The sequence below is a fragment of the Balaenoptera ricei genome, chromosome 1, assembly GCF_028023285.1.
Source record: "Balaenoptera ricei isolate mBalRic1 chromosome 1, mBalRic1.hap2, whole genome shotgun sequence".
Classification (NCBI taxonomy): Eukaryota; Metazoa; Chordata; class Mammalia; order Artiodactyla; family Balaenopteridae; genus Balaenoptera; species Balaenoptera ricei.
Window position 1 is genome coordinate 150500124 of NC_082639.1, and position 14722 is coordinate 150514845.

Consider the following 14722-nt stretch of genomic DNA (forward strand, 5'->3'; position numbering starts at 1 on the left):
TTGTTTTTTAATTGGGTTATTTGTTTTATTATTATTGAGTTTTAAGAGTTCTTTATATGTTTTGGATCAGACCTCTATCAGATGTGTCTTTTGTAAATATTTTCTCCCAGCCTGTGGTTTGTCTTGTAATTCTCTTGATATTGTCTTTTACAGAGCAGAGGTTTTTAAATTTAATGAAGTCCAGTTTATTAATTATTTCTTTCATGAATTTGTGTCTTTGTTGTTGTATCTAAAAAGCCATTGCCATGCCCGAGGTCATCTAGATTTTCTCCTATGTTATCTTCTAGGATTTTTATAGTTTTGCATTTTGCATTTAGGTCCGTCATTCATTTTGAGTTAATTTTTGTGAAAGGTGTAAGGTTTGTGTCTAGATTCATTTTTTTGCATGTAGATTCACAGTTGTTCCAGCACCATTTGATGAAGAAGCTATGTTTGTTCCATAGTATTGCCTTTGTTCCTTTGTCAAAGATTAGTTGACTGTATTTATGTGGGTCTGTATCTGGGCCCTTTATCCTGTCCCATTGATCTATTTGTCTATTCTTTTGCCAATACCGCACTGTCTTGATTACTGTAACTTTATAGTAAGTCTTGAAGTCGGGTAGTGTCATTCCTCCAACATGATTCTTCTCCTTTAACGTTGTGTTGACTATTCTAGGTCTTTGAAGGAATATTGTTTCCCTTTGCCAAAAAACAGATATGTGATGGGTTACATTTCTGAAACTTTCAGGTGCCTCTTTCATACCATAGAAATAACATCTAATAATCTTCCTATGAGGTGACTAGTCTCGCTTCCTCCCTCCGTCTTTGTTTCTCTGTCAGTATTTCATCTACTCAGAAACATTTATCTAGTGTCTAGTTGGCACCAGGTACTGACATTAAATGGTAAGACCCAGTCCACCCAGTCCCCAGTCTGTGTGGAGCGGGAGAGGTGCTGACAACAGTGCAGGGTACCACCTGGGTGACATGCTTTCAGAGCTGGGAGGAGGGTTCACTAACTGGTTGAGAGGATTTGGGAAGCTTTTACAAAAGGACATACATTTCAACAGGGCTCTGAAGGATGAGTAGATGATTGTCCAAATGGAGAAGGATGGGCAAGGGCATTCAGACGGAGGAAACAGGAAGGGGGTGGTATTGGGAAGCACAGTAAACTTATTAAAACTCAAGTATATGCTGTGTGGTGAGACATGAAATTAAAAAGAAAGTAGTTCTGAGTGGATCATGAAGAGTCTGGTGTACTGTATCAGGAGTTTGAAGTTTTTCCTGATTAGGGTTATTGGATATTTTGTTTTGTTGAGATAAAATTCACATAACATGGTATTCACTATTTTAACCATGTTAAAGTATACAATTCAGTTGTTTTTACTATGTATGCAAAGTTGTGCAACCGTTACCGCTATCTAATTTCATAACATTAGCAGTCCCCCTCCCCTTGTCTCCCAGCCTCTGGCAACCACTAATCTACTTTCTGTCTTTATGGATTTGCCTGTTCTTGGACATTTCATATGAATAGAATCATACAATATGTGGCCTTTTGTGTCTTGAGTTACTTCACTTAGCATAATATTTTCAGAGTTCATCCGTGTTGTCGCAATGTATCAATACCTTGTTCCTTTTTATGGCTAAATAATATTCCATTGTATGGATAGACCACATTTTGTTTATCCATTCATAAGTTGATGGACGTTTGGACTGTTTCCTCTTTTTTGGTTATTATGAATGATGTGGCTCTTCGTGTACAAGTTTCCTTGTGAACACATAGTCTCAGTTCTCTTGGGTATATACCTAGGAGTGGAATTGCTGGGTCAGATGATAACTCCATATTTAACTTTTGAGGAACTGCTGAACTCTGCCAAGTCATTGGAGATTTTTAAGCCGGAGCAAAACAGACCCACGTTCTGTTTTAACATCACACACTTGAGGACAGTGTTTTCTTTTGAGCCTGCGTATTTCTAGTGCTGTTGCCTTGTCTTCCTAGTTCAAGGCAACACAGTCCACAGCAGTGAAACCTATTTGGCTCTTTAAGATTCCATTGGTGTGGTTGCTATAGAGAAATCTGTACCCAATAGCGTAGAATGGGACAGAAAGAAGTGCTGTCAGGGTATTCATGCTCTCTCTCTAGGATGTATTGTAGAGAATGAGATTTTCTATTTTAAAGAGAACCCCTGATTAAATTATAGGCTATTATTAGGGAGTTTATCATACATATAAACTATACTTCGATGCCCTGTAATTTGTTGTAATTAATGCAGGAGTTCAGGAGCAGAAAGCAAGGATCAGGCTGTGGCATGCTTTTCTCTTTTGCAACACCTGGCTATTATTGGCCTTTTTTCACTCGCATTAAGGCCTGTGTGTGTTTGTGTGCATTTAAACAAACATTATCCTTTTTAGGAAAGAATTGCAATCCTTTGACTCACTGAAACTTAAGGAGTCTCAGTAAGAAGTTAGGTGTCTCTGGCAAGATAGGATATTGATCAGTGAATGTTGAAAATCTCTGGAACTGAAGTTCTGCCAGGACAGTCTCGTCTGTATGTGTTTGAGTGTGTGCACATGTTTGTATTTTCACGTACGCACGTGTGTTGGCTTGTGGTGTAAAAAAGGCAAAAAGAAAAACTTTTCCTTTTAAGGTTCTCTTTGTCGAGTTATGGTTTTAGCCTTTTCCTTTCTTTTCTTCCTCCCTGTTGGTTTATTTCAATTTTGCATAGCTGCGGGAACGCTGACTTTGTCAGCTGCTTGATGATGCAGAGTTTTAATTGACTGTCAACTTGAACATTCATTACATAGAAAAGATTTTAGATAGTGCATGGCTCAGGAACCAAACACATGATTATACCTGAATAATCACAAACTGAAGTCTTCTCGGGGGCTTTGAGGACAGAGGGGCCGAGGGAGGCAAGCCTTCCCGTTTGTCTGGTTCCATGCCCGCGTATGTACTGTTTATCTGGTCCTGGCAGGTGGAGAGCAGGGTGGGCCACCCTGTACCTTATCTGGATTTACAGCTGTGAACACTCTTGGAAATGGCTGGGATGTGCTGTTTCTCTCACGTTGGTACCTCTGTCCATCTAAGAGTTAAAATTATCCTCTTTGCCATCCTGTGTCCCAGAATTCTAGGACAGCTTGTCCCCAACATCCCCCCACCTCCCACGTTTTGTCTTTTATGGTAGAAAGCGTGTACATTTATTTCTCATTTGCCCAATATAATGCCGACCAGAAAGCAATGCGAATGTTTTGGTACCTACTGCACTGTCCTGGGAGAACTGGGTTTCCAGTACGTTCTAGCAAGACTCTTCTGATATTGCTGATTGTAAAGGGAGTTTTCTAGTGAGGAAAAGACATTTTAAGTCTTACCCTTTTCTTAATAATAACAATGACAAAACAATCTGGTTTCTCTCTCTGGTCCTCCCACCCCAGTAGTTTTATGGAAAAGCTTCACAGACTGAGGAGTTTAAGGATGGTCCTCATGTGCTCCCCCTCTCTAAACTGTCACATCTCTGCTGACCATGCACATGGGAAGAGATAAGAGGGTTTGACTGACCTTGAACTGCAGAGGAGGGAAAGGCAGATGTAGCTGTCTGACAGCAGCAGTGACACTGCAGGTCCGTAGTTAGAGTGCACAGAGTGCTTCCACTGACCTGTTTTTTTTTTTTTTTTTTAAACTTTGGGTTTATTTATTTATTTATTTTATTTTATGGCTGTGTTGGGTCTTCGTTTCTGTGCGAGGGCTTTCTCTAGTTGTGGCAAGCGGGGGCCACTCTTCATCGCGGTGCGCGGACCTCTCACTATCGCGGCCCCTCTTGTTGCGGAGCACAGGCTCCAGACGCGCAGGCTCAGTAATTGTGGCTCACGGGTCTGGTTGCTCCGCGGCATGTGGGATCTTCCCAGACCAGGGATCGAATCCGTGTCCCCTGCATTGGCAGGCAGATTCTCAACCACTGCGCCACCAGGGAAGCCCCACTGACCTGTTTTTAACTACAAAAGAGCGTTTTCTTTCTGTCTCAGATATCCTTGGGCAGTGGGGGTAAAAGAGATCGATGCATGGGTGGTATGCACCGATCAGACAGCTTCAAGTGTTATTAATACCTTAGTAGAGTGAAGTCTGGGTAACTTCACTAGCAGAGTGAAGTCTGGGTAACTTTTAATGATCCATAGTATAGAAATATCTTTACTCAAAGCAAGGCAGTAAAGACTGTGATACTGATGATGAACTGCTGTTTACTTTTTTAAAAATGTTGCATTTGGAAACATTTACATTTGAGGGCCCAGTTTGCACCTGCTTCTGTGTACAGCCTCTCCTTCCAGGTAGGAGCCTATTAATTGGAGACCCCGATCTCTAGATTTTACTTTTATCCCTCTATGCATCTTATGAAGTTGTCAGTGAGTCGTTAGAATGCATAACTCAGTTTCCTTTCCCTTCCTTCTACCTCAGGGGGGAAAGTGAAATATCCCAGAGGCTGCTGCTGGGAGAAAAAACAGATCTGAATAATCCAAGGGCCAAAGTATGAAACATGTCATGTAATATGTTTTTACAGAAAAGCTTCTATGTCAATGCTTGTCTCATATGCTGTGGCACAGACGAGGGAGGGGAGGGCAGCTTGGTTGTTGAAGCCCTTCCTTAGAAGCATTGGGATCATGAAAATCACCCAGAAGTGGTGTTTGTATTTTCATTTCTATTTTTAGACTTCAGTGAAATTGACGACTTGCCTACAGTGGCTGGGAATCCCATCCCACTCTCCTCACCTCTGAGGTTGCCATGCAGAAAAGGAGCTCCAGGCTCTGGTCTGTGTGGTCCTGCCTTCAAGGAGCAGTGTTACCTTGGGCAAGTCATTCTCCTTCCTCAACAGAGTTTTCTTCTCTAGAAGCAAAAGAGCTGGGCGTGAGTTTTTGAAATCCTTCCCTTATTAAGTAGCTTAGGCTAAGTCATGCTGCAGTAGTATATGACCTCCACCTCTCTGTGGCTTTCAGAGCCAAAGGCTCATTTCTTGCTACCTTACATGTGTGCTGTGTCCACTGCCTTCTTTCCCTGGGGCTCAGGCTAAGCAGGCAGCAGTGTTACCTGGACACTGCAGGTCTCAGGGCAGAGGGAAGCGGAGCTGGGAACCAGGCATGGACTTGGAAGGCTTCTGCTTGGGATTGGCGTGTGTGTCACTCCCTCCTCCATTTCACTGATCCCAAAGCTAGTCGCAGAGTTAATTCAGCTATGACCCTCTGGGAGGGGAGGCCCCATGGAGAGTGACAGCATTCAGAACAGTGATAGTGGCCTACCGTCCTCCTGTCTCCACCATCCTGTGATTTAGGCTGAGTTATGCTGAGCCCTTGGGTAGAGGCATAACCAAAATCACATCTTAAAGTTTTCAGATTTTCATGGCTATTCCCTATTTGAGGCATTTCTGCTGAACTGGACTTGGGATGAATACTTCACGTGTGAGAGGGGTGGGAGGAATATTTTAAAAGCTGCACGTACTCGGCCTCTGGGTTCTCTTGCCTTATTTGTGGTTCTGTGGCAGTACAGTCCATACTTTCCAGAATGCCGTGTGGAATTTCTCAATCTGAGAAGTATTAACAGACCTGCATGTGAAATATACTTGCATAAGTGCTTAGATAAAGTCCTCATATATAAATTAAAATAAGAGAGGAAAGATCTTAGTAGTACATCTGTAAACATTGAGGATAATGTTATGGGGAGTAATTTTGAAAGAGTCCTTTGATACCACTGGCAGAAGTACTGAATGCATGCTTTACTGATTTAACTCAGTGTGGCATTTTTTTAAACTTTCTTTTCAGAATCTTAGGGGGAGGAAAGGACATGGAGAAGTCACATATTTTCTTGAGTTTGGATAGAAGTATTCCAGATAGATGAGATGTCTAGGGGTGGGTTTATAGTGTCTGTCAGTTTCCAGGTGTGATGTTTAATAGCACCGATTATCAGGAAGCCTTTACTGCTTCACCCAGAGAAACTTGCATTCAATCCACAAATTAATCTGTGGAGACTCAAAACAAAACAAAAACCTGAAAATAGAAATGTTACCCTTATTCAATAAGCATAATTATGTTCACCAATTCTTAGAGGGAGAGCAAAATCTTCACCTAAAACCATTCATTGGACCTCAGCAGTCAGATGGACTATTTCCAGGTCTTTGAATATAAAAAATATTTAAAAGCTTTCCTTGTGGGTTTGGGTTTTCAAAGAGGATCCCTTTGGAAAGTTGGCAAATACTTACTTTCCTGGCACAAGGATTGGTTTTTTTTTTTCTTTTCCCCTCCACCCAAAGCTATGACAGGGTGGAGTGGAGTATACTTCCATGAAATTGCATGTTTCCAAAATAGGATTCAGTGTTATATTTTACTGCTGTTAGAATTGAATCTCTAATCAAAAATAAGCAAAAACCAAACATTCTAGAAATAGAATTTCAGCTCATATTCTCTAATTTGGTCTTCATATAGGATAGAATTATTATATCTTATAAGAGTACCTTTTGAGCAGAAATGTAGCAAACAGTCAATTAGCAAAGTGGTTCAGATTCCATTCTTGTTTCTGTGATCTCATGTAGTAATATCCACAATCTCAAATGGCAATCACACCGTATCATTAACGCTGTTCAGATTCTCTCGTAGTCTGGATGGCTTGCAGGAAGGGGCATTGCATTCTTCAGCTCCTTGGTTTTGCTTCCCAGCACAAGCCTACATTTAACCTAAATGACCGGGAACAATCCTGGTGTTCCTTGCTAGTGGATTGGGATTTGCTGTTGCCTAGTGTGGGATGGATCTATAATAAATGGAACCTGCTTATACATTTTATAGAAGTGATAATTGTGGATGAAAGTTGGGATCAGCAGGGTAAGAAAACTATAACTATTGTTTTGCTGGGTGCTGTGGATTATATTTCCCAAGGTCTCAGCAGATCATTTTTGCCTCCAAGGTGACGTGTAAAAGGCCCTAGCTGTGGCAGATAATGCTAGGATAACACCTTTTAGGATGCTTTTCTCGTTGGTTCTTAAACATTAAACCCTTAAATAGTGCACTGGAGAGAGAAACGTGACAGCGGTGGCCCGAGAGATGGTGAGCATCCCTGCAGGGCAGACTGTCTTAGACTTCTCCAGGATGTCCTCGGCATCCAGCCGACTTAGATGTACAGGAAGTGCTTAATGAATATTCGTTAATATCCATGTGTCTCCTGGGCTTCGAGAGCAGAAAATGAGTCAAACAACTCCAGATACGAAGGAGTGAATGCACGTAGAAGAGTTTCAAACACTGTTTGAATAGGACGGACGTGTAGGCAAACGTTACTATCCTTTCCCACCTTGAAATTGTGTCTTCTGGTTTGTTTGGGTTTTTGGGTTTTGTGCGTGTTGTTCTTGCTGTTGTTTTTAGAATCCCATTGTACCTTTCTTTAATAAACACTAACATTCCTTCCTATCGTGAGATTTTGTTTTTTAGTTCTTTGGTTGTTTTTTTTTTGTTTTTATTAACAAAAAAAATTAAATATCCTTTCATTTTTCTGAAGAAAGACCCAGCGGGCTCCTCTGGCCATAGGATGATGTTAACACTTTTCGTCATCCCTCTTTTCTTCTTATTCCCCCAGTTTTGAAAGTGTGGTCTTCAGATTCTAAGTGGCTCTTCTTCAAAGACCTATCTGCTTTCACAGTGAACTCTTGGCACTTAAAAGGTCTTTGATGACTAAGGACCCCCTTGCTTGCCTGGGTTTCTACAGGAAGGTGTTCTCCTTTTTGAGAACTGGCTAGGTTATAAACATAAAAGATCTTCCATGAATGGCTCCCAGGCAATTCCTAAAATCTCTTGAAGGAAAAGTTTCCTCACATGAATGAGTGGACCTTTTACTGTTTCCTGGAGAACTGGCCCAGAGGCACAAGACAGGCGCTAGAGGAAAACCGAGAACCAGGCTGGGGACAGGGAAGGAGTATGGCAGCGGGTGCTGAGGAAAAACCATGAAGGAAGATGGAGGGCGCAACAGAAAACATGTGCTGTAGCTTCGCGTGAGAAGAAAGCTTCTGAAGCCTGTGTTTCCCTCTTAGTTCAGGTTTTACTGAGCTTTCTCCTAGGAGATGAACTAATAGTGTGCATCGTTAGATTATGTTTTTAGGCAAAAATCTGTTATTTAAGTAAGGTTATAAAAGCCCTGAGCTTTGCTTGGACTCGATAGGATGCATACTCCTTGAAGCAAAGGTGCTAGTGTAAAGCATTTTTGTTGGAGCTCTTGGTTTGCTGAATGAAACCATGGAACCTGCGATCCTTGGCACTTGCCATGTGCAGGCTGGCTGTCTCTTTCCCCTTGAAATGGGAGACATGCAGGCACACGGCAGGCACGTGGATCATGGGAAGGTATGGGACCACCCTTCTGTGATGGTAACTCACCTTATGTGAAACATTTGAAAAATATGCCAGAGCTTGGGGACTTGACCTTAGTGAACTGGGGAAAAAAGGAAGCCAGAAGGTAACATGGCATATTTTAACTGCAGTGATTCAGGTTTCTTTAGTCTTCAGTACTTTGATTCACTCTCATGCTGTTTCTTTTAATTCGTTTACAATTATTGCTTCGAAATGTTTTCATTTACTCTGATTCTCTCCTATGAAGAATGAAGAGGCAGGTCATGACTTCCCCTTTTCCCTCTATCATATATTATTGCCAGAAACTCCCTCAACAAAGAAAAAAAATACACACACACACACACACACACACACACACACACACAGAGAAAGGTGGTGCCTTCAACTTCACAGGATTTTTCAAAGTATCCTATCTAGTATTAGCTCCAAATTGTGCACATTCAGAAACAGCAGAGCTGCCACTTCATTACCAACAAAAGATTTTTAATCACAAGTTCTTATATGAAACCTCTGTCCTATTTGTTGGGATTTAGAATCCATGATACCTCTAACCAACTAAGGATATAATGACTAGGTGAGGGCAGGGCAGTGTCCACTGAGCTCAGAGCGGTGAGTGGACACAAAGGTTTTCTACAGGTACCAGGGACTTGTCTCTGAAAAGCAGTCAAGGTACTTGTTAGGTACATTTATTGATTTAGTCAACTGATATTGGCAAGAAGTCAAATTATTGATTCGATACTGGACCTTGTAAAATGATTTTGAATACTTTAGGTGAAAGATAGAATGGTAGTAGGAAAAATAGGTTGTTTTTCTATTAGACATTAAGTTTGACTATAAAAAACTTTAGATAACTCCGAGTGTTGGTCCTTCTAATTTGAGTGTAGGTTTTCCCACCAGAGACAGACATGGTTGTCTTTATCCTGTCCCGTAAACCCAAGAGGAGCGAAGTAGAGACTATTTTGTCGAGCCTGATTCTTCTGCTGAAATAGGTGTTGGATTGATATGTTATGATGTCCATGATATCAAGGTAGAGGCAGCAATAATTAGCTCTCAGGGCTGATTGCCTCTCTCCAAGAGAGCTGGGCTTTGGGTCACTCCTGAGTTCCCTTGATTGACATGCCAAAATTTTGAAGAAGTACAGAGTTATGGTTACCAGGGGCAAAAAGGTTGTTAGCATTTGCCAAGAATTAATGCCTAAAAAGTGTGACTGTTCTAGAGGTAGCTGTGTTCTAAGAGTATGGTCAAAGGAAGTGGAGTCCTGGGATGTAAAGGTTTGGAGTGAGGAGATTTCTAAGTGCTTAGGTAATTCTAAGTGCGATTTTATTGGCGAGGAAACAATAACACTGTATTAGTTTCTAGAACAGTGGTCTAGTCTGAGGTTGATATTGTGTATGGGCAGAGTCTGTCCGTCTGAACTTTGCTGCTTGGAGGATGTACTTTGGGTTGGAAGGCTCCGTATCACATATGATTAGATTTTTTGTGAGTCACAGACATGGAGGGTGAACCTGGATCTGAAAAGCTTTATCCTGTGCATTAGCAGAATTCTCAATGATTTGGCCTATTTGTCTTCTACGCCCCCAAGCCTTGGGGTTTAAGAAATGGTGTGTTTCCAGAAGTTTTTCAGGAGTGCACACACTGTTGAATATGGCTTTGGCAGCTGTGCTGTTGTGGTCGTCGAGGTGTGGAAGAGCGTTTTTGTTCTCCGTCTCTTGTTGTGAAGAGCTGGTCCTTATCAGTAGTTCATCCTGCCGGCCCACAGTGAAATGATGTGATGAGAACACTCTCGAACTCAGAGTGAACGGGACATGGCACCTGCCACATCAAACAAAGATAAACACAGGCAGAGGTCACTTTCCATCTTTTATAGACCTGACCTTTATCGACATCACCTGTGTATCCTGCTGTGTACACAAGGTTTCACATCCAGAGGCATCGATGTCATGGGAATGTATTCCAAGTATGTGTTTTTAAGGTTATTTGTTCTTCTGTTTCCATGAACAGATATCAGTATTACCTGCAAGTCAAAAAAGACGTGCTTGAAGGGCGGTTGCGATGTACACTGGAACAGGTGATCCGGCTGGCGGGCCTAGCTGTGCAAGGTAAGAGAGTGGGGACCGGTGTGTGACAGTCCGTCTTCTGTTGGATGCTGGTGTTGCTGGCCTCTCAGAGGGAAAGTTAAATTTACTTAAACAATCCCTTAGTAACTCTCACTTTTCATTTCAAGGTATCTTACATTAAAAATGCAGAGATAGTGATTTTTGGAGGCAGGATGTTGGATTTCTCAAAGCTGTTTGCAAGTTGCTCATGCTTGTATAATTTTAGTTTTATTTGAAGAAGCAGCAGCTTTCATCCCGCCTCTAAGTAAAGCTACATTGCAGGGTTGGTGGAACATTTTCTTAGAATTTTTTCACTGCCCAACATGGTCATATTTTGTGGCTTGACGCTATGACTGTGTGACTTTCACATCAGTTTCAAGTGTGAGAGCTTAAAACATTATAGTGTAATTTATTCCGACACAATTAAAGAGAGAAATTTAGAATGCAAGATTGTAATGTGGAACAACAAATGTGTGTTAGAGTACATTTATCTTTCAACTTGTCCTACTTAGATTGATCAGACACCTATGTTTTTATCTTCTCTAAGTTGTTACACATATTTACGTAACACACCATGTAATTTTTTACATATATTTATACATTACTCTTTATTGAGTGGTAGCTTCATTGTCTTTAGTCATGTTGAAAACAAGATAAAAGTATAATTTTTAAAGAGAGACAAGTTTCCCTTGTAGTCATGATTTTCTTTAAAATCAGATACCGTCCAAATGCAAGCCTGCCAGCCTCCAAGTCCTTGCTGTGTGGATTGTTGTTGTAGAAGCTGAGAACTGAACTTCCCATCTGTAACTGCACTGAAGTTAAACCTTTTGGGTTTGAAATGTCTAAAGAGGCAGCCTTTCCTTGATAACTTTCATTTTTGGGATATTAGCGGGTTAGCGATTTTTGTTGGACGTATGATTCCTAGTAGTTAACTTCTCCTGTTACCCTGTGGATTGGAAGTACGCAAAATATGTTGTATCTCATCTGTTCACCTAAAGGCTGGAAGGGGAAGGAGCAATGCCCAGAACGATATAACAAAACCATCCGTGGTTATACCTGAAAAATCATTGAAACAGTGGAGAAGACACCCTTAATGGGGAGAAGAGAGAGAAGATCCAATGGGTCCCTCATCTTCGAATTGGGTCTTTCTCCTTTAAAATGCTTCCTTTTCACTTACTCTCTTTTTTTCCCTCTCACTCTTTAATCACTGGGCTATTTACAGGCATCCTGGATATTGGAGGACCCTAGTGGTAGCTTTCAGGCTGAAGGAAGTTGGTGAACTTACTCTGGGTTCCCTTTTCCTTGGGTCCTTGAAGCTCACTGTTCAGTCTGATGAAACCTCCTCTAGCTATAATATTTGTAAAATAATTTTTCTGAGAACCCTTATTGGGCAGTTAGAAAGCCACATCAACAGAGATAAAAGTTGTGATGAAACATGACAACAGATAACTGACCTTGGAATTAGGCAAAGCTCACGATCTTTGGTGTTCCTGAGTACCTCACCTTGTAATTAGTTATGTGCTGAGCTTGTAGGTACATCTTTGCCTTCTTGGTAACGTCTTTACACTGGCCTTCTGTGTGGATACCCTCACTCTCTAGCTGTTGTTACCTAAAAGATACCTGAATCCATTTCTACCTGATGCTAAACATTTTACATGAAATTAAAATTTCATGCTGTTTTGAATTTTTTTTTTTTTTTTTTTTTTGAGAGCAAGTAGGATTAGAAGCAAGACGTTTATAGATTTATGATAGAGGCTCACTGTATTCATTTTACATGTGCTCAAACTTACAACTGTGAGATGAAAACAGGACAAAACAGAATTTTGGGCATCTTATAACATGTGGAGTTGTTTAGAAGGTGTAAAAATTTGCAAGGATGCTTGCCAAGGGTGATTTACAGTGGGAATTTCCAGCTTCAAATATATGAAGAGATGCAGATGGGTTTGGCTCTTCAGTTCTCTAAATTAACCTTGAGTTGAAAAGTCCCCTTGGCAGATATTATTAAGATATGTGTTGGTGAATACTTAATAAAAAGATAAATATAGATTTGTTTTAACTTTTTAAAATAGCTTAGGAATCACTTTCAAATTTCCCCATTCTTTCTAGAAAATTATGTAGCGGTGCTCACGTGCTGATATTTACATTATTGCTATGTAAAAGTGGGAGTAGCATCAAACCCATCTTGGCACTGTTTTTATTTAATAATAGTACAGAAGTAGGATAAAGTGGCGAGAGTAAATGTGGTGATAAGTTTACCCTATTTTATTCCATCTTTAATGTCATATAATAAAGACTCCTTCCCCTTCTTTTCTTTTCAGCTGATTTTGGAGACTATAATCAGTTTGATTCTCAGGATTTCCTCAGAGAATATGTGCTATTTCCAATGGTAAGTGTAATTTCCTTTTTCTTAATTAATTTTCTACCTTCTTTGGATATTTAATTCTTTCCTTTGAAAATCTCAGAGGAATCTACACACATATTCCTTAGGGAGAATGTCCCTGCATTTATAAAGTAGGGACAAGTTTTGTAAGACACTGAGAAAGGTAAAGATGCCTCTTCTTACCTCCTCAAGACACTTGCCTGCCCCCGGCCCCATCACACTAGCCTCCACTACTATGTTCTGTCTTCCTTTCTGAGCACACCCAGCTTGGTCCCATCCCAGAGCCTTTGTACTGCGCCTCCTCTGCCTGGAATGCTCGACCCCAGGTCTTCTTATGACTTGTCATTCAGGTCTTGATTCCAATATCACCTCCTCAGGGAAGCCTTCCTTTTCCTTGACCATCTGTATTATACACTCCAACCATCCGGCACTTCCTGCCCTTTTATGCGTGTACTTCAGAGCTCTTTCAGTATCTGAACGTGTTCATTCTTTCTTTCATTTTTATTGTCAGCTGGAATGTCAGCTCTATGGTCCTCAAGGAGGGACCCTATCTATCTCGTCCACTGTTGTCTGGCACATAATTTGCATGCATAAAAGTCTGTTGAATGTGTCCATGGAGTAAAATGTTTATTCCTGGGTTAAATTAGGCATGAGGCTAGGTTTTTATCCCTGGAGTATTTTTGTTTGTTTTTTGGTAGCTTTGGAGTAATTGAGAAGAGCTTTCACGAGGAAAGTTAAAACATTTGAAAAACCATTTTAGGGAAAGGCTATACCCACTCCAACATTCCGGCTCTGATTTTAGAAATCACGAGCATTTACCACTTCTTTTTCCCCTGAGGGATAAAGTTATATAAGAAACGGTGCTTGTTCTCAGGGCAACGACAAAGTGGCTGAGTCAATAGGAAGTTTGCAAAATCCTAATGCAAATCCAAGTGTAACAAAGTATGATAGGGATTTTATGTGGGGAGAGGTTACCTGTTTTGGGAGCTGAGTGTAGGTTGAAAGACTAATGGTGTGTGAGCTGCACCTTAAAGAATGAGCAGCATTGCAGCAGGCAGAGAGGGAAGGAGCAAGGGATGCTGTAGACAGAGGGAGAAGAAGCAGAGGCGAGGTGGCCTGCGTAACTGGGTGGGAGCCAGCTGGCCAGGCTGACGGCCGCTCAGTGGTGCGGAGGGGAGCGGTGGCAGAGAAGCCTGAAACATCTGAGGAGTTAGAACGTGTGGGCTCCGTCCAGGGGTTCGCGGACCCCATACTCTGAGGACCACTGGATTAGAGTAATGAGACCGTTTGCGGAAGGACGTCAGATAAGAATCTGTTGTGGTGTTCTCGGCAAGACACAGGAATGAGGTGTTGGCAGTGAAGATGAAAACAAAAAAGCAATGCAAAAGATATTTTGGAAGTACAGTGGGCAGAGCTTGGCATCTAAACTACTATGGCATATGGGAGAAAGTAGAGGGTCTGGCGACAAAGGTTTTAAGTTTTGAGAGACTAGGGTAAGTAAGGTTGCAGTTATTTCCTGTGTCAGTGATGAGATGAATCTAATTGGTCCAAAACTTAAAAAAAATTTTTTTAAAATTTTTATACAATTCTTAAAGGTTACTTTCCATTTACAGTTATTACAAAATGTTGGCTGTATTCCCCATATTGTACAGTACATCCTTAAGCCTCTCTTATATCCAGTAATCTGTACCTCCCATTCCTTCCTCCCCTACTCGTAACCACTAGTTTGTTCTCTATATCTGTGAGTCTGCTTCTTTTTGTTATATTCACTAGTTTGTTGTATTTTTTTAGATTCTACATATAAACGATATCATACAGTATTTGCCTTTCTCTGTCTGACTTATTTCACTTAGCATAATGCCCTCCAAGTCCATCCATGTTGTTGCAGATGGCAAAATTTCATTCT

General features: G+C 41.0%; 1 protein-coding gene across 2 annotated transcripts in view; it reads left to right on the plus strand.

The window, feature by feature from the left end:
- The window catches only part of PTPN14 (protein tyrosine phosphatase non-receptor type 14), a 173763-nt gene that overhangs the window by 106791 nt on the left and 52250 nt on the right, over positions 1–14722 (plus strand). For both annotated transcript variants that reach the window (XM_059938094.1, XM_059938101.1), the window contains exons 4-5: positions 10342–10439; positions 12755–12822. In XM_059938094.1, coding sequence (XP_059794077.1) covers positions 10342–10439; positions 12755–12822 — 166 coding nt within the window. The remainder of the gene's footprint in view (positions 1–10341; positions 10440–12754; positions 12823–14722) is intronic.